This window comes from Podarcis cretensis (genome assembly GCF_951804945.1).
Source record: "Podarcis cretensis genome assembly, chromosome: 13".
NCBI classification, from domain to species: domain Eukaryota; kingdom Metazoa; phylum Chordata; class Lepidosauria; order Squamata; family Lacertidae; genus Podarcis; species Podarcis cretensis.
Window position 1 is genome coordinate 54,917,821 of NC_137182.1, and position 22,526 is coordinate 54,940,346.

A 22,526-nucleotide genomic window follows, 5' to 3' on the forward strand; every position below is an offset into this window, starting at 1 on the left:
TGTGGAGTTTGCACGCAAAACACATAGATTGGTAATAATCTGTAGGCTTTTATTTATATATAGAATTAACTTTTTTTTTTTAAAGAAAGAACTCCAGAGAAGGGGTCCCCTTCAGATACACCCCCCCAAAAGGCAGAAAGGTTCCCCAGAAAGGTGGTGTTTTCTTCGTGGGAAACAAGATGGTGTTGTTGTTAAAAGTCGTCTCCCCGTCACACGCAAGGGCTGAAGGCAACACTCTGCTGAGCAAGGCATCAGACTTGACGAAGATGGGCAGGGTACGGCCGCAATCCAGGCATGCGTCTTCCTGCCGGCTGTGTGGGGGCAAAATCCTCGTCGCCCCAGGGGCTCTGGAGTAGGGAGAGGGGAGGCCTTGAACATCTGCTGCTGGCCCAGGCAGGGGAGCCCCCCCCGCTCCCCAATACCGATGTTAAGCCACCCTTTGCAGGAGGCGGGTGGAAGCAGCAACGAAAGGCTGGGTTTCCCTGTTCTTCCAACCCAACCTGAAGCTATCAAGGGACGATCGGTGCTCCCGCTTTTTCTGCCAGCTTTTGATTTCTTCTCTCTCCCTGGCCGCGGTGCTGGTGGGAGTTGTAGCACAGCAACACCCAGAAGGCGCCCGCTGGGACGTGGACGCCTCTTGAACAGGCAATGGCAAAAGGGACAGAGAAATAAGTTCTTCTGCTGTGCTAAAACTCCCAGGCATCCGGTCTCCCAGCTGCCCACCCTGCCTCTGCCCCCCCCCAGATGTTGCTAAACTGGTGGCTTGAGCGACGGGGAGCTGAGCACCCAACATATTGGGTGGGAGCCTCAGCCCACGCTCTCCCCCCCCCCCGCTCCGGGGACTAAGAAAACGACACCTCGGTGCAAACGCCACCCCCCTGGAGTGCACCCCATAACCTCTCAACCCCCCCACCCCACCCCATAACAGTAGTCAAGGTCCTGCTCCAGGGCGAATCTCCGCTGCCCCACTGCAGTCTCTCTGGCTGTCTCTGAAGTCTGGCTTGCTCCTTCCTGGCTGGGAGGAAAGGCTCTCCCCTCCTGCCAGCAAAGTGTCCAACATTCATCCGTGAGGGGGGGTCGCGTTAGCCCCCCCCCCCTGGCCCCAGCAAGTGGCTGATTCGAAAAGGAGGGGCGAGGCGGCGTCGGTGGCAGAGACGCTCTCAGTGGGCGCCAGGGCCAGCCTTGTGGAAGAGATAGATGGGTCGCTGGAATCCTGCGGGGAAGAGGGGAAGAGTTAAGGAGGAGGCAGAGAGTGTGTTGAGAAGCCCCCACCCCCCCACCCCTTGAAAAACCTCAGGAAGCTGGGCTGGAAGAGGGGCCTCTAGAGCAGTGCTTCCCAAAGGGGGTGGGACTGCCCCGCATGGAGGGCGGTGGAATTAACCCCATGGGCTCCGGAGATGCCAGTGACTTATCAAGACTTTGGAAAGCTGCTATCACTGGATGAAGCTCCTCCATCCATTTTGTCCAATCGAACCCATTAAGTTTTAATTGGGCTCTGAACAGACGTGCAATTAATTGCTACCATTTTGAACTCAGCTGCGCCATTTGCTTCCTTGGCGGGATGTGCAAACCGCCACTATGCATAATGGGTTGGGTTTCTTTGCAGGGTATTACTGTGGTACCTCGGGTTAAGTACTTAATTCATTCCGGAAGTCCATTCTTAACCTGAAAATGTTCTTAACCTGAAGCACCACTTTAGCTAATGGGGCCCCCCGCTGCTGCTGCGCAATTTCGGTTCTCATCCTGAAGCAAAGTTCTTAACCTGAGGTACTATTTCTGGATTAGCGGAATCTGTAACCTGAAGCGTCTGTAACCCGAGGTACCACTGCAATAATTTTATTATTTATACCCTGCCCATCGTGGCTGGGTCGGGGGGCACTGCGGAGGATTGATGGAACCAAGGGGCCAAAATGGAGAAGGTGGAACACAAGGTCCAATTGACAGCTTTGTGTACTCAAAATGGCACAATTCGGATGGGCATGGATAGGCCACAGCTCCCCCCCCCCTTTCCCAAAGTGCCCTTTTTTCAGCAAAAGCTGTTCCCAAACATCATTTCCCCTCAATCAAATCATATGCTGTGGTCTCTGTACAGTGGTACCTTGGGTTAAGTACTTAATTCGTTCCGGAGGTCCGTACTTAACCTGAAACTGTTCTTAACCTGAAGCACCACTTTAGCTAATGGGGCCTCCTGCTGCTGCCGCACCGCTGGAGCACGATTTCTGTTCTTGTCCTGAAGCTAGGTTCTTAACCTGAAGCACTATTTCTGGGTTAGCGGAGTCTGTAACCTGAAGCGTGTGTAACCTGAAGCGTACGTAACCCGAGGTACCACTGTATTCAAGTGGTTACCCTCCCCGCCCCCAAAATGCAGGTTGTCTGCTTCCATTCTGTCCAGTCTCACAATCCAGATCCACCCTCCACCTCTCTCTCTTTTTAAACTCTCAGGGCCTGTTGCAATTCAGCTCAGAGCCGAGCCCGGGCCAGGATTTAAGAGGTTCTCGGGGCAGCACAACTGAAGGTTGCAAACCTCACCCCTCTAGACCCTCGCCTTATAAACACGTGAGGTGAGGCCCCCGATTTCCCGCCCCCACCCAGAGGTTCAGTTCAGAGGCTTGATACCTTTCGATGTGTTCCTGGGTGTGGCCACCAATTCGTAGCTGCAGAAGCCCACTTCTGGCGAAGTCAGGTAAGAGGGGAACTGGTCTGGTTTCAGCTTGATCCGATAGTAATGCCTGCATATTGTTTCCTGGGAAAGGAGGGCGGAGAAGAAATCAATGCTGGCAGCGGCCGCAGCGTACGACTGTATGATGCAGTAGGTGGTGTTGCAGGAATTATGTATAGGTTGGGGGGGGGGTTGCCCCTCCAGCAGATATCATGCACATGCAGCCCACTACCAAAACCAGCACAATCACTTTTGTGACTTTTGTGACTTGTCCCTACAAAACACTTCATCACAGTTTCTTCCTATCTATTCAAAGGGCCTCTGCTGCACGATACCAAATGTAAGAATTCACTGATCAATGTATCTCTGCACTGGCTCACTGGGAAAACTTCAGAAATTCATCTAGACCTGTGAGCTCAGCTCCTCAGCAGCCCCTCTGCCTGAGTGATAATCCCTGGCATCCTGATACCTGAATGCCAGACAGGTAGCCATTCCAGAAATACCAAACCCAGATGGAGACAAAAGGGTGGGATTAACTTGACAGGGAAACAGGGAAATCGAAAGATTTCTTTTGTTACACTTGATGGGTGTTTGGTGGAGGGCAAGGGGAACCATGGGGCAGGGTCCAGGATGCTCAGATTACGGCCACCAGACCTCCCCTTTCATGATGTAACCGTGATGTGATGTAGTTTGGGGGGTGTAACATGGGGATTAAGGTAAAGGTAAAGGTACCCCTGCCCGTACGGGCCAGTCTTTCCAGACTCTAGGGTTGTGCGCCCATCTCACTCAAGAGGCCGGGGGCCAGCGGTCCAGAGACACTTCCGGGTCACGTGGCCAGCGTGACGAAGCTGCATCTGGTGAGCCAGCGCAGCACACGGAAACGCCGTTTACCTTCCCGCCAGTAAGCGGTCCCTATTTATCTACTTGCACCCGGGGGTGCTTTCGAACTGCTAGGTTGGCAGGCGCTGGGACCGAACGACAGGAGCGCACCCCGCCGTGGGGATTCGAACCGCCGACTGGTCGGCAAGCCCTAGGCGCTGAGGCTTTTACCCACAGCGCCACCGGCATCCCTATGGGGATTAGCAGCTAATAAAAGTTTGGGTTCTCTCTTGTTCGGGGCTTCCATCTTGTTCCACCTGGTGGCAGGTGGGAGTCCTGTCACAACAGTCTTCAATCAAGACCAAGCCTACTGGCTGCTGTTTTGCTCTAGTATTCCTGGCTGGGGTCCTTGTTTTTTGTCCAAGGGAGCCCTCAGATTTCTCCGTTAACAGTGGGGAGCCCCGGGCATGCACAGAGTGCTCTGGCCCTTCTCAATGTGTATTTTATTGTTTTATGTACTGTGGCTTGCCGTTGTTTTATCGATTATAGTTTAGATATTATTGTAACTGTTGAGTGTGTTTCTGTTTAATTTTTATATGTTGATATTATTTTATACTATTCAAATGATTGCTGAATGTTACTTTTTTGATGGAGGTTGCCTATTTTAAAGATATGTTTTATTATCACATTTTTGTATTGCATTAGATTGTTATAAGATGTACATTTTTTGTCTCTTCAGCTTGTAAACCGCCTTGAGTATTGTAAGATAGAAAGGAGGTATACAAATTAAAAATGATAATGATGCCCTCGGAAGATGGTGCGCTCTCCTTCGTAGGCTTTTAAGCAGGGATTGGGGCAGGGGGGGCTGTCTGCCAAGGATGCTTTAGCTGTGATTCCTGCATTCCTGTAGGTGTGGATGGCCCTCGGAAGTCGCTTGCAATTTCAGGACTCAAGAGTCCTAAAATCGTAGAATTGGAAGGGATCCGGAGGGTCACCTAGGCCAGCCCCTTTGCACTGCAGAATCCTGCCCGCAGCCACCCCTGGGTGGGATCGAACCACCAACCTTCTGGTTAACACCCGGACGCACAGACCCACTGCGCCACCTGCACCCAATGCTGCTGCGATTTCCCTGGGCCACATGGCAAAGAGGCCTATATCTCTTTGCCACTAGGAATCGGCCACACTAAGCCACCTGCCTACAATAATAATTAATTTTTGTTATTTATATCCCACAGGTCTGGGCGGTTTCTGCCACATACAGTGGTACCTCTGGATATGAACGGGATCCGTTCCAGAGCCCCGTTTGCACCCAGAAGCGAATGCAACCCGTGACTGCGCGTCTGGTGATTCGCAGCTTTCGCGCATGACGTCATTTTGACCGCCTGTGCATGCGGCAAAACCCAGAAGTAACGCGCTCCACACTTCTGGGTCACCGCGGAGCACAACCCGAAAGCACTCAACCTGAAGCACATTTTACACGAGGTATGGCTGTATAGTTAAAGCTCTGGTCTTCCCAGTAGTGATGTATGGAAGTGAGAGCTGGACCATAAAGAAGGCCGATCGCCGAAGAATGGATGCTTCTGGTGCTGGAGGAGACTCTTGAGAGTCCCATGGACTGCAAGAAGATCAAACCTCTCCATTCTGAAGGAAATCAGCCCTGAGTGCTCACTGGAAGGACAGATCTTGAAGCTGAGGCTCCAATACTTTGGCCACCTCATGAGAAGAGTAGACTCCCTGGAGAAGACCCTGATGTTGGGAAAGATGGAGGGCAGAAGGAGAAGGGGACGATAGAGGACGAGATGGTTGGACAGTGTTCTGGAAGGGACCAGCATGAGTTTGACCAAAGTGCGGGAGGCAGTGGAAGACAGGAGTGCCTGGCGTGCTCGGGTCCAGGGGGCCACGAAGAGGCGGACACGACTAAACGACTCAACAACAACATGGCTGTCCAAGAGATAAGGAGGCAGAGGAAGCCAAGCTCTCCACCCCCCCCAGCCCAGCTGCAAACCTCTGGGCTCACCGTCAGGTTCTTCCTCTTGCCGTAGGAGGACCAGGCCTGGGGTTCGAGGATCAGGATTCCGCCCGGGTGCAGGTGGCGGTAGAACCGCTTGAAGAGGCGCTTGAGGCCCTCGTCGCCCCAGTTGAGGTGCACCCACTTGGTGAGGCTGAGGCACAGAATCACGTCGTACTCGGGCTTCTGGGCCTCCAGCAGCTCGTCCTGCTCCAGCACGTAGTTGCCCTGCAAGGGGGAGCGTGGAAGAGAAAAAGTCGGGAGGGAGATCCATTAGAGAAGGCCAGCTGAAGACTAACCCACTAGATGTACATTCTGCTACCCAAAGGGCGGCCCACGTTGTTGCCCTCTCCCCAGTGCAGTCCAAATGCCACCCGCCCCACCCCTCACCAAAATGAATAAAGAAAAATAAGAGAGCCGGTCTCCTTGCACAGTCTCCACTGCACATGTTGAAAGTCTAAGGCAGGCTCTCCAAACAGGAGATGTGCAGTAAGGCCACAGCTTCCCCTTAGCCGAGCAAAAATCCAGACTCAAGAACATGGGTAGCAGGAGAAAGTGCTATTCTGTGCCCGCCCCCCTGCAAAACAAGCAAGCAAACCTAAAACAATAGTCCCGTAAGAACACTAGGAGAACGTGCTGGTTCAGGCCCCTGTAGTCCAGCATCCTATTCTCACTGTGGCCTACCAGAGTCTGCCAATTAAGCCACTTCCAACACCATGGCTGGATAGCCCTGGCAGAGATGGGGGGCAACCTCACCCAGAGAGAGAGGGGTGTATATTGTCTAGGCAAGTCCACTCTTCTGCTCCTGCTGCGACAGGGAAGAGGGCCAGGAATACAGCTAGGTTTTAATCACAAACGTTTGGGGGGTGTTTATTGGCTTGTTTTTATTTTATTTCGTGCTCTGTGCTCTCATTTTGTCTTTTTATGTTGTGAACCGCTCTCTGATCTTTGGCAGTATACAAATTTAATAAACAATAGTAGTAATAATAACAACTCGGTCCAGTAGACCTGAAGGAGCGTCTCCACCCCCCATCATTCTGCCCGGACACTGAGGACCAGCTCCGAGGGCCTTCTGGCGGCTCCCTCCCTGCGAGAAGCGAGGTTACAGGGAACCAGGCAGAGGGCCTTCTCGGTGGTGGCGCCCGCCCTATGGAACGCTCTCCCTTCAGACATGAAGGAAATAAGCAGCTATCCTATCTTTAAAAGACATCTGAAGGCAGCCCTGTTTAGGGACGTTTTTAATATTTAATGCTGTATTAACACTCGATTGGGAGCCGCTCAGAGTGGCTGGGGAAACTCAGCCAGATGGGCGGGGTATAAATAAATTATTATTATTGTTGTTGTTGTTATTGTGATTATTATTAATAATAACACAGTGGTACCTTGGGTTATGAACTTAATTTGTTCTGGAGGCCTGTTCTTAACCTGAAACTGTTCTTAACCCGAGGTACCACTTTAGCTAATGGGGCCTCCCGCCGCCGCGCAATTTCTGTTCTTATTCTGAAGCAAAGTTCTTAACCCAAGGTACTATTTCTCGGTTAGTGGAGTCTGTAACCTGAAGCGTCCGTAACCCGAGGTACCACTGTAATCAGAGGCAGCACCTGTTGGCAAAGGCGCAGCATGAAGTGTTTTGTCCAGAGTTGCAAGGGCCCCAAACTCAGACCACTTCACTCACACACACACACACACACAGCTTTCCAGGGTTGAAAGTGTCTCTTCCACACGTCACCCTCGCTGGACCTGTCGGGTGGGTGGGAAGCCAGCCAGCCCCAAGCAACCTCTGCATGGCTTTCCAGTGGGCAGAGCTAATCAGCAGCTTGGCTGCAGAAGGAGACAGCCAAGGGATCCACTCGCCCACCTATGTGCTCCTTGCTCAGGGGGAATTGGGCTTGTTGTTAGGCCAGATGCAGGCGGGGACGACACCTGATCTCAAAGGCTGAGGGCAGGCTGCAGTCACAACAGCACAGGGGAGGGTTTCTTCATCAAGCTGGCTCTATGAGCAAGGTGCCTGGGCGAGATTTCAGCAGAGCTCTCCCTTTCTTCCTTCTGCAAAGAGCGTCTTTCCCCTCCCAATTTCTGCAGGAAGGCCATCCTGGCCTCACCTTGACTGCGACTCCGCTGCCAACACAACCAAGGATCCTCCTCTCTGTACATTTTCTCCCACACGGCTGCCGTCGGGCACCAGGGGACCCTGTCATGCCAACGCTTTACACAGAAGGAGAAGCCGTTAAGACGCACATGATTTGTGGCCTGTTCCACCCAGCGCCGCCTGGCTCCGGGTAAAGGGTGTCTCTGCTGTAGCTGCCCAAGATCCTTCAAGTGGAGGTGCCAAGGGGCGACCGTGGGCTCCCCTCCTCCCCAGGAAGTCCCATTGCCCGCTCAGTGGGACAAACTTAAGAGTAACAAGGAGGCACCCCCCCCCAAAAAAAAACCCCAAGCAATTGCCAGGACATCCTTTTCCCTACCATCTCCATCCCTGGAGAAACATAAAATGAACAGGTCCAGTCAAGGAACTGAGTTGAAATGCGGAACTCCCTCCCACATGGCCACCAGCCTGGATGGCATTAGAAGGTAAAGGTAAAGGTACCCCTGCCCGTACGGGCCAGTCTTGACAGACTCTGGGGTTGTGCGCCCATCTCACTCAAGAGGCCAGGGGCCAGCGCTGTCCGGAGACACTTCCGGGTCACGTGGCCAGCGTGACATCGCTGCTCTGGCGAGCCAGAGCCGCACACGGAAACGCCGTTTACCTTCCCGCTGGTAAGCGGTCCCTATTTATCTACTTGCACCCGGAGGTGCTTTCGAACTGCTAGGTTGGCAGGCGCTGGGACCGAGCAGCGGGAGCGCACCCCGCCGCAGGGATTCGAACCGCCGACCTTTCGATCGGCAAGTCCTAGGCGCTGAGGCTTTAACCCACAGCGCCACCTGCGTCCCATTAGAAGAGAACTAGGCAAATTCGTGGAGGAGAGGGCTAGGCCCTATACGCCTAGGACCCTCGTACCTACGGGACCGCCTCTCCTGGTATGTCCCACAGAGGAACTTACGGTCTTCAAACAAAAACATCTTGAAGGTCCCAGGCCACAGAGAGGTTAGGCTGGCCTCAACCAGAGCCAGGGCTTTTTCGGCTGTGGCTCCGATCTGGTGGAATGCTCTGTCACAAGAGACTAGGGACCTGCGGGACTTGACATCTTTCTGCAGGGCCTGCAAGACAGAGCTGTTCCACCAGGCCTTTGGCCAAGGCACAGTATGACCCCCTCCTCTGGCAATCCTCACAGAACCCTAGCCCAATTGGTTGCCATTAATCTGATTTGAATTAATTTTATAATGAAATGGTTTTAGAATGTGCATCATTTTAGTGTTGTTAGCCGCTCTGAGCCCAGCTTCGGCTGGGGAGGGCGGGATATAAATAAAATTTGTTGTTGTTGTTGTTGTTGTTGTTGTTATCGACGGCTACTTGTCACAATTGTCCACAGTCAGAGGCAGCAATGCGTCTGAATGTCAGCTGTTGGAAATCGCAAGCCACCATCAGCAACAGAGAGGGGAAAGGGAACTAAATCGCCAAACTGCGCTGGGCATGAACGGAAGAACAGCCTGTTGGATCAGGCCAGTGGCCCATCCACCTTGTTTTCACAGGGGCCGATTAGATGATTACAGGAAGCCCGAAAGCGGAATTCAAGCGCAAGAGCTCTCTCTCTCCCCTCCTGCGGCCTTGAGCAACCAGGATTCAGAAGATGATCTGTGCTATGGAAGCTGATCTGGCAACTGGATTTATTGCAGGCTCAAATAGTGATTGTTCTTAATGACCCAATTAACCGAGGGGGGGGACATTCTACACCCCCCACAATCACTCCTTGAAAGGAAGAAGCACATGGGTATTGGGTCTCACCTGCCTTACCCCAAATCCTCCCAAAGGCCCAGTTCTTTACGTGGGGCCTTTTGGCTTTCCCCAACAAAAGCCTTTCTGCTGTTCCCAAACAGCTAAGCCAGATGCCTGGAGACCGTGGTCCAATTTTGCCCCCTCCTCCTGGACAGGAAGTTGCCTCGTAATCCTCCCACCCTTCCACCCCAATTGGGCCAATCGTGTCACTCTGCTGAGGTCGCCCAGTGAGAAGAAAAAGCCTCATTGGCTCCTCCCTTCCAAGAGGTGGCCTTGGTAGAACATGACGGGATGTTGCCGCCGCCTCCTCCCCATCCTTATTCCTTCACGGCATGCCTGCACACGTAGGAAAGTAACTGCCATGTGGACCCTCCCCCCCCCCGAATCTGCCCCCCCCCCCGCTGTCTTGCAGGGGGTTGGGCTAGATGACCCCTGGGGAAATCTTCAAAGCCCACAATTCTAGGATTCTGAGCCTATCACCCCTTGCACTGAGGAATGCTGGGAAATGGCAGTTCTAAGGAATGTTGGGAAAAGGAACTGTGACAAGGCAACTGGTGCCAAATCAACTTTAAACTGGCGTATTTTAAAGTTGCACCTTTAAAAGGCAGAGCTGAAAAAGCCGGGTTTTCAGGCATCTTCCCTAGAGCTTCTACAAGCTGAGAAATCATAATTTTTTGGAGGTTTCCTCTCTCGCCTTACCTTGACGAAAAACACGTTGTTGGGGAAGACCGTGGCATCCACCCCGTCCTGGGGTACCCTTGGTGCAGCGATGGGCCCTCGGCTGGCCATGAGGGAGGCCGGGAAGGTTTTCTTGGCACGCCTGGTCCCTTCGCTGCTGGTGCCACCACCATCGTGGTCCCGCTGCTGCTGCTCCTGCAACTCCTCCGAAAGGTAGTGCCGGATGTTCTGGCGGGCCGAGTGGATGAGGGCGCCGTCAATGTCCACCCCCACTATTCTGGCGGGCCCCCACTTCTTGGCCACGCTCAAGGTGAGGTGCCCCACGTTGCAGCCCACGTCCAGAACCTCCTTGCCCTGGAACCACTCGGGTTTCATCACCCGCAGGCGCGGGTCTTCGCAGTTGGGGTTGCGGTAGCCGTAGTACTTGCAGTAGTTGCCGTACTGGAACTTGTGGCGCGGCGGCTGGCGCCGGACCGACTGGCCAGGAGCAGCCGGAGGGTGGCGGCCCCTCGGCACGCTGTGCCCCCGGTCCGGGCTGTTTCGGCAGGGCTGCTCGCCGGACGTGGAGGCCCCCGGATGCCGGCCTCCTCCTCCCTCTGACTTGCTACTAGTCCTGCGCCGCTTGCGGTGGTGGCGGCTGCTGCTGCCCCCGGGCGTCCAGGAGGCCACAGAAGTGCCCGACGGTGTGGCGCCCCCAGAGGCCTGCTGCCCAGGCTGAGCCTCCCCTGTGGCCGGCAGCAGGGGCGACACCACCTCGTCCCGGCAGTTGATGGCGGTGTTGAGTTCATAGGGCTGCGGCGTGGCCCCGTTACACGTCTTCTGGCACGCTTTGCACGAGGCGGGCAGCGGGGGTTTGCCGCTGCCGCCGCTTCCTTCCAGCCCGGCCGCCCCCCTCTGCGCCCCCCGGTGCCGGTGCCTCTTCCGCCCGGGCTTGACGGGCGACGCCAACACCGGCGGGTCCTCCTGGGCGTTGTTGAGGCTCAGTGGGTCGGTGATGTCCTTGGGGATGAGGATCTCCACGGGGTCCCGTCCCTTGGCGGGCAGCGGCGAGGACTTTGGGGTCTCGGCGTTGACGGCCTGGTTGACGTCTTCGTCCAGGAGGCTGTTGAGGTTGAGGGGGTCGAAGATGTTGCCCCCCAGCAGGAACTCGGAGGGCAGCACCGGGTCGCACTCAGAGTTGACGCGCCGGCGGCGCTTGAAGGCCGGGTGCTTGAAGCCTCCGCCGCCGCCGCCGGTGTTGCAGCTGCTGCGCCTCTTGCCCCCGCCGGGGGCCCGGGGCTGGTGGTGGGGAGGGGGCTGGAAGCCGTTGCGGGGCCGCTGCAGCTCAGAGACGCTGTCTTCCCCTTCCTCGGAGGCTGCTGCTGCGGAGGGACCCCCTCCTTTGGCTGGGGGTCTGCGCTGGGCGGGGGGGTGAGGGTCCTGGGGCCCCTGGTTCAACCTGGCGGAGGAGGGGCCCCTATGAGCAGCTCCTCCTCCTGCTGCTGCTGCTGCTGGCTGGGCCTGGGCGTCCTCCTGGTGCAGCTCCGCCGGGGCGGCCCCCTGACGCAGCTGCACCAGGGGGACGTCCCCCCCTCCGGCCCCGCCCCCTCCTCCTCTGGGCGGGGGTTTGAGGAGGGGCGGCGGCGGGGCCGGCACTAAGAAGGTCTCCTTGTCCGCCGCCATCTCGATCATGCCTTGCATGGGTCGGCGGAGGCGGCGGCGGCGGCGGGGAAAGGGTTAACGGGCCGGGAGCTCCTTCCTCGTCCGCCTCCCGCCGCACACTGAGCTCGAGGCTGCCGAGGCTCCTCCTCTCGCCCCGCGCGAGCCCCTCCTACGCCTGCGCCCTCGAGCTCGCCGCTCGTGCGCAGGCCCGGCGCGCGTGCGCAGTCCCCCCTGGAATTTCAGCTCCCGGCGCGCACCAACAGACTCATCTCTCTCTCTCTCTCTCTCTCCGTGTCCGCTCCGCCCCAAAGTCCCCAGCGCATGCGCAGCTCCGCAGCTAGCCAGAGGGAGAGCGCTCCGCGCCCGCTGCTTTCCTGCGATGGCCAGCTCCCCCTGCGCTCCGGGTTTATATGCGCGGAGGGCGGGTCCGCCAGAGGGCACGCCCCCTCCTCGCAGAAAGGGCCAATCGGCGTTCTGAGCTGTCACCGCCCGCGTGGATTCTTGGCCAATCGGCGGCTCGGCCACAGGGCTCTCGAGGAGCCGCGGCTCCCCGCCTTCCTCCCGCCTTTTCGTTTCCCTGTGAACCAATGAGGAAGCAAGGCCGGAGCGCCTGCGGCCAATCAAGGCGCAACACTCCAAGCTAATTTTTCTCCCGAGTGTGGGTGAGGGTCCTCGCTTGCACAGGGCGGTCCTGGTCAAGCGCCTGCGGCAGCGTTACGTCAGGTTCCAGAGCCGGGAAAAGAAACGACCAACCTAGGCACATAATATTCCTGACAGATATTATTAATAAAAAAAGTTCTCAGCGCAGGACGAGAGCTGACAGCTGCTAAAAATATGCCCCCAAAATCTAGTCAGTGTTTTTTCCAGGCATTGATTTAGCCACCTAACCAAGCTCTTTTCCCCTCAGAAACATTGGCTCTTGCCAAGCGCTGTGGACAGACTCCTCTTCAGTCTGAGGGGAAAGGCGCTGCGGAGAATCAGCGCCTTTCGCCTTTATGTATAATGAAACTCCGCACAAACACAAGCAAAGAACGTTGTTTGGGGTTTTTTTAAGGCTCCCAATATGGACAGTTGTCAAGGGTCACGTGGCCTCGCTTCCCCAGGTCCCCGCCGCACGCAAAGCCCCCTGGGACCTGTAGTTTGGGCTTGGAGGCTGAGGCTTTCGCGCATGCGCAGGGCGTAGGCCCCTCTCCACGAGCTCCTTTTATCTTCCGGGGAGAGCCGCGAACGTGGGAACGGCGCTGTGCGCGCCCCTGAGCCTTTTGCCTTAGTGACTTGACCGGGAGTGTTGTCGACGGCCCTTGGCAATCTTGGCGGAGTAGGAAGCCGCCTCCTTTCGCTGCGATTCCTGCACTCCAGGGGGTTGGACTAGATGGCCTTTGGGGGTCCCTTCCGACTCTGTTGATTGCGCTGGCTCGGTATTGCCAAGCACTGACTGGCAGCAGCAGCAGCAGCAGCACTCCAGGGCCTCAGGCAGAGAAAGATCCCTTTCACATCACCTGTTACACAGAATTGTAGAGGTGAAAGGGAAGTCCCTCAAATATCACATAGTTGTTGTTGATTCGTTTAGTGGTGTCCGCCTCTTCATGACCCCCTGGACCAGAGCACGCCAGGCCCTCCTGTCTTCCACTGCCTCCCGCAGTTTGGTCAAACTCATGCTGGTCGCTTCAAGAACACTGTCCAACCATCTCGTCCTCCGTCGTCCTCTTCTCCTTGCGCCCTCCATCTTTCCCAGCATCAGGGTCTTTTCCAGGGAGTCTTCTCTTCTCATGAGTTGGCCAAAGTCTTGGAGCCTCAGCTTCAGGATTCCAGTGAGCACTCAGGGCTGATTTCCTTCAGAATGGAGAGGTTGGATCTTCTTGCAGTCCATGGGACTCTCAAGAGTCTCCTCCAGCACCAGAATTCAAAAGCATCCATTCTTTGGCGATCGGCCTTCTTTATGGTCCAGCTCTCACTTCCATACATCACTACTGGGAAAACCAGAGCTTTAACTATACGGACCTTTGTTGGCAAGGTGATGTCTCTGCTTTTTAAGATGCTGTCTAGGTCTGTCATTGCTTTTCTCCCAAGAAGCAGACGTCTTTTAATTTCGTGGCTGCTGTCACCATCTGCAGTGATCATGGAGCCCAAGAAAGTAAAATCTCTCGCTGCCACCATTTCTTCCCCTTCTATTTGCCCGGAGGTGATGGGACCTAGTTGCTAGGCTGCAGCTCCCATCGGGGGGAGCCAAGGCCAATCTAGTCCACCCTACACATGTTCGGAGGCCACCCAGCCCTCCGCTTGAAAGCCTGTACGGCAGGCATAGGCAAACTCTGCCCTCCAGATGTTTTGGGACTACAACTCCCATCATCCCTGACCACTGGTCCTGTTAGCTAGGGATGATGGGAGTTGTAGTCCCAAAACATCTGGAGGGCAGAGTTTGCCTATGCCTGCTGTATGGGAAGAGAGAGAGAGTGCTTCACCACCTCTTCCTGAGGAAGCCTGTTCTGCAGTTGGAGCAGTTCGCTCAGTCTGTGCTTCTTCCTAGCACGAATTCCCCCCCTTCTCCTTTGAGCCCCTTGCTTTGGATCTGACCCTCTGGAGCGGCGGGGAATCAAATTTAGGCTAGGAGGCCATCTCAAGTCCGCCACCCGTACAGCTAACTCAGTGCTGTTGGCATATATCTGAAGATTGCGTTCGCATCTGATCACCTCTTCAGCAGGCTAGGCAGCCTTTGTATTTGGTCTTCAGCACCGCTCTCCAAGTTTGCCACCCTTCTGTCAATGCCTAGTATATTGATATTCTCACAGAATCATTGAGTTGGAAAAAGGTAAAGGGACCCCTGACCATTAGGTCCAGTTGTGGCCGACTCTGGGGTTGCGGCGCTCATCTCGCTTTACTGGCCGAGGGAGCTGTTGTTCAGCTTCTGGGTCATGTGGCCAGCATAACTAAGCCGCTTCTGGCGAACCAGAGCAGCGCACGGAAACGCCGTTTACCTTCCCGCCGGAGCGGGACCTATTTATCTACTTGCACTTTGATGTGCTTTCGAACTGCTAGGTTGGCAGGAGCAGGGACTGAGCAACGGGAGCTCACCCCGTCGCGGGGATTCGAACCGCCGACCTTCTGATCGGCAAGTCCTAGGCTCTGTGGTTTAACCCACAGCGCCACCCGCATTGGAAGGGGGACCCCAAAGCGCCATCTAGTCCAATGCAGGGATCACAGCTAATTAAATTGCTTAATTAAACACATTATACTGCAGTGGGCACTGTACTCCAGGCGTGATCTCAAAGCGGAATAGTAGAGGGATACCACCAGGGCTTTTATTCAGCCAGAGCTTACAAGAAATCAATTCCGGCACCTCTCGGGTGGGTGCCATTGCCATTGCCATATAAGAGAACAAAGGGAGGTGTTCATGGTGAGTTTTAGCACCCTTTTTTCCTAGAAAAATAGCACTGGATACCACTATTTCATGTTGCCAGTCGTGTCATGAACAGACTGGAACTGCATTAGTATTTTTAGCAGCTTAGTTTGTGGTATACTAAAAGACAACAAAGATGGAGGGCGCAAGGAGAAGGGAACGACAGAGGACGAGATGGTTGGATAGTGTTCTCGAAGCTACCAGCATGAGTTTGACCAAACTGCGGGAGGCAGTGGAAGACAGGAGTGCCTGGCGTGCTCTGGTCCAGGGGGCCACAAAGAGGCGGACACGACTAAACAACTAAACAACAACAACACAAAAAACAACAACACCCCCCTAAATCGCTTGTCACCCACTCTATACTGAAGCATCTCCCTAAATGCATTTATCTCCGTTGAAATTTAATTTCATTAGTTTTCTTCCAGGTCTCCATCCCTGACAAGGGAGTAGAACTCGTGGATATCCCTGAATGTGGAAAGGTTCAGGACAGACAAAATACCGTATTTTTCGCTCTGTAAGACGCACCAGACCACAAGACGCACCTAGTTTTTGGAGGAGGAAAACAAGAAAAAAAATATTCTGAATCTCAGAAGCCAGAACAGCAAGAGGGATCGCCGCGCAGTGAAAGCAGCAATCCCTCTTGCTGTTCTGGCTTCTGGGATAGCTGCGCAGCCTGCATTCGCTCCATAAGATGCACACACATTTCCCCTTACTTTTTAGGAGGGAAAAAGTGAGTCTTACAGAGCAAAAAATACGGTAAATGCCCCCTTTACGCAGCAAGCACAGTTAACTGTGGCACTCACTTCCACACGAGACAGTGACGGCCACCATACTTACCTGGCAGGGGAGACACCTTGATCACGAGACAGTGACAGCCACCAATCTATAGTTAAAAAAAAAAATTAGACAAATTCATGGAGAAGGGGGCTATCAATAGCTACTAGCCACAACAGCTGTGCTCTTCTTCCACACTTGAAGGCATTAATCCTTCCAAATACCATTTTTTGGGAACCACAGAAGGGCTCTTGTGCTCGAATCCTGTTTGTGGGGTTCCCTTCGGGGCATCTTTGGTCTCCCTTTGGTCAGCCACTGACCAGAGGAGGAATGACCACTGGGAAGAGTGCAGAGAAACGCCATAGCGCATTCGCAGCAGCACAAACATTTGCCCCAGCTGCAACAAATCATGTCCCTCCTGTATCGGACTCTACAGCCACAGCAGGCGCCGTAACTCTCCAACGGTTTGACTTCACTCCCAAAGGCACACTCCTCCATTGTTTCCCGAGACAGACAGATGCCAGTAACAACAAATGTATTGTATGTTGCTTGGAGACCTTTGCCATTACTATTTAAAAATAGTAATAATTTTTACTCGTTTTTTTAAAAAATTGCTGCTGTACCTTTATTTGTTGTCGACATTCATTTTTTTAATGTATTCTTATGAAAGATTTTCTTGGTTTACAAAAGGTTGGCATTCATTTTAAACCGTTATTATTTGTGAGTTTGCAAACCGCTGCAATTGTATTTATTTATTAATTGTCTTTACGATGCCTTATGAGGAACGGCTAAGGGAGCTGGGCATGTTTAGCCTGGAGAAGAGGAGGTTAAGGGGTGATATGATAGCCATGTTCAAATATATAAAAGGATGTCACATAGAGGAGGAAGAAAGGTTGTTTTCTGCTGCTCCAGAGAAGCGGACACGGAGCAATGGATCCAAACTACAAGAAAGAAGATTCCACCTAAACATTAGGAAGAACTTCCTGACAGTAAGAGCTGTTTGACAGTGGAATTTGCTGCCCAGGAGTGTGGTGGAGTCTCCTTCTTTGGAGGTCTTTAAGCAGAGGCTTGACAACCATATGTCAGGAGTGCTCTGATGGTGTTTCCTGCTTGGCAGGGGGTTGGACACGATGGCCCTTGGAGTCTCTTCCAACTCTTCTATGATTCTATGATTCTATCCAAGGAGCTCCCAGTCCTCATCCAGGTCCTAGTCTGACTACACTTGACTCTCACAGTGACTTTAGGCTGCTTTAAAAAAGGCCTGTCATAATTCAATTGGGAGAGCATTAGACTCTTAATCTCAGGATTGTGGGTTTGAGCCCGAGTTTGGGCAAAAGTTTCCTGCATTGCCAGAGGTTGATGATCCTCACAGTCCCTTCCAACTCCACAATTCAATTGAAAGCCTCTCTTTAAAATGAAAAAAGCAGGTTAATTCGTAATTGAAAACAAAACCTTGCTGATGCTCTGTTTGCCAACCTTGGAGCAAGGACACTGAAGGTGGAGAGCACCCGTTTTCGAAATAAGCATATAAGCCATCTTGTTTCCATGATGCTGTGATACAAACCAGAGTTAAAAGGCACGACAGGAAGGGCTGTGTATAGAAGGTTTCTTTGAGGGTGTATGGAAACCAAGCCGCCTTCTGCTGCTTCTTTTTTTTTTTAAAAAAAATAATGTTTATTCAGAATTTAAGAATTACAAAAATAAAGAAGAAAAAAATACAAAAAACAAAAAAATACAATCATCAAAAAACAGAAAAAAACAGATTAAACCTTAACTTTCTTCCTTTACTTATTTCCTTGACCTCCTCACACCTCCCATTTTTGTATTCTAGTTCAAATTGTTATTTCAGCAAATCCTTCCAACCTTGTTTTTAACTTAATAATTTATCTTAATATATTATTATTTTACATTCTCTCTTTCATCAATTTCATCCATTCATTTTTACTTAATCCTTTATATCATTTCTGCCAAAACCATATAATTTTCTTTTCCCAGCATCTTTCTAACAATCCTTAATTTTACAATATTTTTGAAGATATACTTTAAATTTTTTCCAATCTTCTTCCACGCCTTCTGCTGCTTCTTAGCCTTTCCCCCAAGGGGAAAACCCAACCGTGCATCTTCACTCAGCCAGGAGCTTTACTCAGGATCTGATTTCTTTCCGCAGGGCCTGTAAGACAGAGTTGAGTTCCGCCTGGCCTTTGGCTTGGAATCAACTTGATCCCCTTGCCCTCTTTTCTTTTTTCCATGGAACTCCTATTTGGGGACTTCCCTGGCTTTTTTCTGGCCCACCGTGGGACCAGTCTGGATAGTTGGCCTTGGTGAAGACTTGGAAGTTTTTGATTCGAGTTTCTACTGAAATGAGGCTGCATTTTAATGTTGTTTTTAAGTTGTATTTTAATCAATTGTTTTTATACTTGGTGTTAGCTGCCCTGAGCCCGGCCTTGGCTGGGGAGGGCGGGGTATAAATAAAATTTATTATTATTATTATTATTACTCCCAAGTAAGCCAGTGGTGCTGCAGCGGTTACCCTGGTTGCCTTCTGACCTGGAAGAGGCTTGGGTTCAAATAATAATAATAATAATAATAATAATAATAATTTCTGTGCCTTTTATTTATTTATTGCATTGCCCCCTTAAGCTCCTTATTTATTGCTCAATGCAATAAATAAATAAAAGGCACAGAAATGAGAAGAAAAAAAAGCCTTCGTTGCAGTAGGGAGAGCCTGGAGCAACGTGGGTTTATTTTCAGTAGCTCCTCCCAGTGCGCATGCGCGATGGATGGCGTCGCCAGGCTCTTTCCGCCCACCCCCACCAGACGAATCTGAGCATGCGCGAAGACCGATGTGTTCGTCGAGGGCGAGCCGAGTCCTCCCTTCGTATTACCGCATTTCCAACTTCTCCCAGCGACGCGACCCGGATTGCGCTGCGGCGCGTGCGCAGTCCGGCTTCCTCGCGCCCCGCTCGCTGGAGCGAGGGTTGGTTAGGGTGAGGCGCGCGCCTGTGCGCGTGCGCGCGCCGCGGAGGGTTTTTTTGTTTTGTTTCGGCGCATGCGCGATAGCCACCGGGGAGGCGTTGGAGGGGGGGGGAAGGGGCGGGAAGGAAAAGGCGGCAAAATTCTAACCTGAAAAATCTTAAGCGCTTCCCCTCAGTCAGTTTCTGAGGTAATTAAAAGGGAGGAAAAGCGCTACAGTTTGAGTCAAGGGGGGGAAAAGCAGCAACCCAAGGCCTCTCTGATTACATATAAGAAGACTCATTTTGCGGGGGTTTTAGAATAAAAGACCTCGCTGAGGGGAGGAGAGCGCCTTTTCCAGATAGGTATATGTGAGGAAAAAGGCAGCACCTCAGCATCCATGTATAATAATAATAATAATAATTTATTTTTTATACCCCGCTCATCTGGCTGGGTTTCCTCAGCCACTCTGGGCGGCTCCCAGCAAAATATTAAAAATAGAATCAGATAATAATAATAATAATAATAATAATTTTTATTATTTATACCCCGCTCATCTGGCTGGGTTTCCTCAGCCACTCTGGGCGGCTCCCAGCAAAATATTAAAAATAGAATCAGATAATAATAATAATTTTTATTATTTATACCCTGCCCATCTGGCTGGGTTTCCTCAGCCACTCTGGGCGGCTCCCAGCAAAATATTAAAAATAGAATCAGATAATAATAATAATTTTTATTATTTATACCCCGCTCATCTGGCTGGGTTTCCTCAGCCACTCTGGGCGGCTCCCAGCAAAATATTAAAAATAGAACCAGACATTAATAATTATAATAATAATAATAATAATAATAATAATAATTATTATTATTATTATTATTATTATTATTATTTATACCCTGCCCATCTGGCTGGGTTTCCTCAGCCACTCTGGGCGGCTCCCAGCAAAATATTAAAAATAGAATCAGACAATAATAATAATAATAATAATAATAATAATAATATTTTTTATTATTTATACCCTGCCCATGTGGCTGGGTTTCCTCAGCCACTCTGGGCGGCTCCCAGCAAAATATTAAAAATAGAATCAGACATTAATAATAATAATAATAATAATAATAATATTTTTTATTATTTATACCCTGCCCATCTGGCTGGGTTTCCCTAGCCACTCTTGGCGGCTTCCAACAAAACACTAAAATACAATAACCTATTAAACATTAAAAGCTTCCCTAAACAGAGCTGCCTTCAGATGTCTTCTGAGTTTTTTATTTCCTTGACATCTGATGGCCCCCAGATTTTGACATCCTCATTATAAAGCACAACAAGCAATAAATGAGGTTTATTTTACCTCATGAAATTCTCCTCAGCGGCTCCTGGGTGCTTTGTGTGAGCCGAAAATAATAGTGGCGATAGGCAGCAGAAATAGTAATAATTACCAGTGCTGCAGATATCAAAACAGCCTTTCAGAAAGGGGCTTCTGCCCTGAATGATTTATACTCAGTTGAAAAAATTAATGTTTACTTCAAAAATGAATGTTGCCTACCAGAAGCTTTATGTGTTTTGAGCCTTAAACTCACTTGCCAGCTTAAAAAGGGATCCAATGGATCTATCTAGCTACATGATTCTATGTGAAATTTGATGTTATTTTGTGTAACATGTGAAAAGGGACATCAGAATTTGGCTCAAAGGCAACAAAATGGTGTCTTAAAACAGAAGAGAATTTAGGTTTATCCTTTGTGAGTACAATCCTGCCGACATTCGCACTTTCCCCATTTCCATTTATTTTCTTGCGTCCCTTCAGCTCATGCTTCAACCTCTCCCACTGGGGGAAAAAATATTTTATTGACTTCAGGTTACATGATCCCAGCTTCTTGCCAAAAGAGAAAAAAGTGCTTATGGACAATTAAAAAAACCAAAAAAAACCCCATAAACACAAGTGTAACAAGTTCTAAGCATCCGTAAAAACCGGCAATTGTCTAAAACAGGGAGATCTAGCAGCAAATACCAGTAAAATATAATTTAAAATAAAATAAAATGGCAGTAAAACAGTTGTAGTGATAATATTTGAGGGCCGCTTTTGCCTGGTAACCACCACATGCCTAATCTTCAAAGATGGCAGGCAAGGGGCAGGGATCCAAGTGGATCTAAGTTGGTGTGGGTAGATTCCTAGGGGAGAAGATGATCCCTGTAGATACGGCCAGCACTGCCACATCCTCCAACAGTTCAAGTTTCCTTTTTTAAAAAATAATAATATTTATTAAAATTTCAATACAAAAAAGGTTACAAAAATGATGAAAACAAAAAATACAAAATTACAGAAAAGATAAAAGTAGTTAAAAATAAATCCCTCTTTCTATATCCTAGAAGTCATTTACTTATTCTCATGACTTCCTCACACCTCCCTTTTTTGTATTCCAGTTCAAATGGTTGATTCAGCAAATCCTTACCCTCTTTGTTTTATCTTAGTTCTTTGTCTTCACATATTATAACTTTATATTTTCATCTAATATCAATCCATTTTTACATATTCATATTTAACCTTATTACTAAAACCGCTTCATTTCATTCCAACATCATTTTAACATTCATTAATTTTACAGTGTTTCTGTAAATAATCTTTAAATTTCTTCCAATCTTCTTCCACCAACTCAATCCATTTTTACATATTCCTATTTAACCTTATTACTAAAACCGCTTCATTTCATTCCAACATCATTTTAACATTCATTAATTTTACAGTGTTTCTGTAAATAATCTTTAAATTTCTTCCAATCTTCTTCCACCAACTCTTCTCCCTGGTCTCGGATTCTGCCAGTCATTTCCGCCAGTTCCATATAGTCCATTACTTTCATCTGCCACTCTTCCAGAGTGGGTAGATCTTGTGTCTTCCAATATTTTGCAATAAGTATTCTTGCTGCTGTTGTCGCATACATAAAGAAAGTTCTATCCTTCTTTGGCACCAATTGGCCAACCATGCCCAGGAGAAAGGCCTCTGGTTTCTTCAAGAAGGTATATTTGAATACCTTTTTCATTTCATTATAAATCATTTCCCAGAAAGCCTTAATCCTTGGGCACGTCCACCAAAGGTGAAAGAATGTACCTTCAGTCTCTTTACATTTCCAACATTTATTATCGGGCAAATGATAGATTTTTGCAAGCTTGACTGTTGTCATGTACCACCTGTATATCATTTTCATAATATTCTCTCTTAAGGCATTACATGCCGTAAATTTCATATCTGTGGTCCACAACTGTTCCCAGTCAGCAAACATAATGTTATGTCCAACATCTTGTGCCCATTTAAGCATAGCAGATTTCACCGTTTCATCCTGAGTATTCCATTTCAACAGCAAGTTATACATTCTTGATAATATCTTAGTTTTGGGTTCTAACAGTTCTGTTTCCAATTTTGATTTTTCCACCTGGAAGCCATTTTTTTTTGTCCAAATTGTAGGCCTCCCTTATTTGATAATAATGAAGCCAATCTCGCACTTTATCTTTTAGTTTCTCAAAACTGCAATTTCAGTTTATCACCCTCCTGTTCCAAAATCTCCCAATATTTTGGCCAGTTGGCCTCCATATTGAGTTTTTTCAGAGCCTTCGCTTCCATAGGTGATAGCCACCTTGGGGTTTTATTTTCAAGTAAGTCTTTATATCTTGTCCAGACATTAAACAATGCTCTTCTGACAATATGATTTTTAAATGCCTTATGTGCTTTAACCT

The 22,526-nt window shown here is 50.3% G+C and overlaps 2 protein-coding genes across 4 annotated transcripts in view; one reads left to right on the forward strand and one right to left on the reverse strand.

Annotated features, from left to right (window-relative positions):
- Nucleotides 1-28: 28 nt before the first annotated feature.
- On the reverse strand, nt 29-12,069 carry MEPCE (methylphosphate capping enzyme). The gene is made up of 4 exons (XM_079951864.1): nt 10,060-12,069; nt 5,496-5,714; nt 2,617-2,743; nt 29-1,213 (listed from the first exon to the last, which is right to left on the reverse strand). The coding sequence occupies exons 1-4, from the start codon at nt 11,716-11,718 to the stop codon at nt 1,161-1,163; spliced, it is 2,058 nt and encodes a 685-aa protein (XP_079807990.1). The 5' UTR covers nt 11,719-12,069; the 3' UTR covers nt 29-1,160.
- Nucleotides 12,070-18,813: 6,744 nt separating this feature from the next.
- ZCWPW1 (zinc finger CW-type and PWWP domain containing 1) overlaps nt 18,814-22,526 on the forward strand; it is a 37,617-nt gene continuing 33,904 nt past the window's right edge. The window contains exon 1 of one of the 3 annotated variants that reach the window (XM_079951884.1): nt 18,814-18,837. The gene's annotated coding sequence lies outside the window, so the exon portion shown is untranslated. Of the gene's footprint in view, nt 18,838-19,006; nt 19,168-22,526 lie in introns of those variants that run through there. The other 2 variants (XM_079951885.1, XM_079951883.1) reach the window with 2 other exon arrangements.

Excerpts from the sequence above, each read along its gene's own strand:
- MEPCE (XM_079951864.1), bottom strand. The coding sequence starts at position 11,718 with ATGCAAGGCATGATCGAGATGGCGGCGGACAAGGAGACCTTCTTAGTG. Across the intron at positions 5,715-10,059 it reads ACAACGTGTTTTTCGTCAAG|GGCAACTACGTGCTGGAGCA; the intron begins GTAAGGCGAGAG and ends TCCCCCTTGCAG. Across the intron at positions 1,214-2,616 it reads ACCCAGGAACACATCGAAAG|GATTCCAGCGACCCATCTAT; the intron begins GTATCAAGCCTC and ends TCTTCCCCGCAG.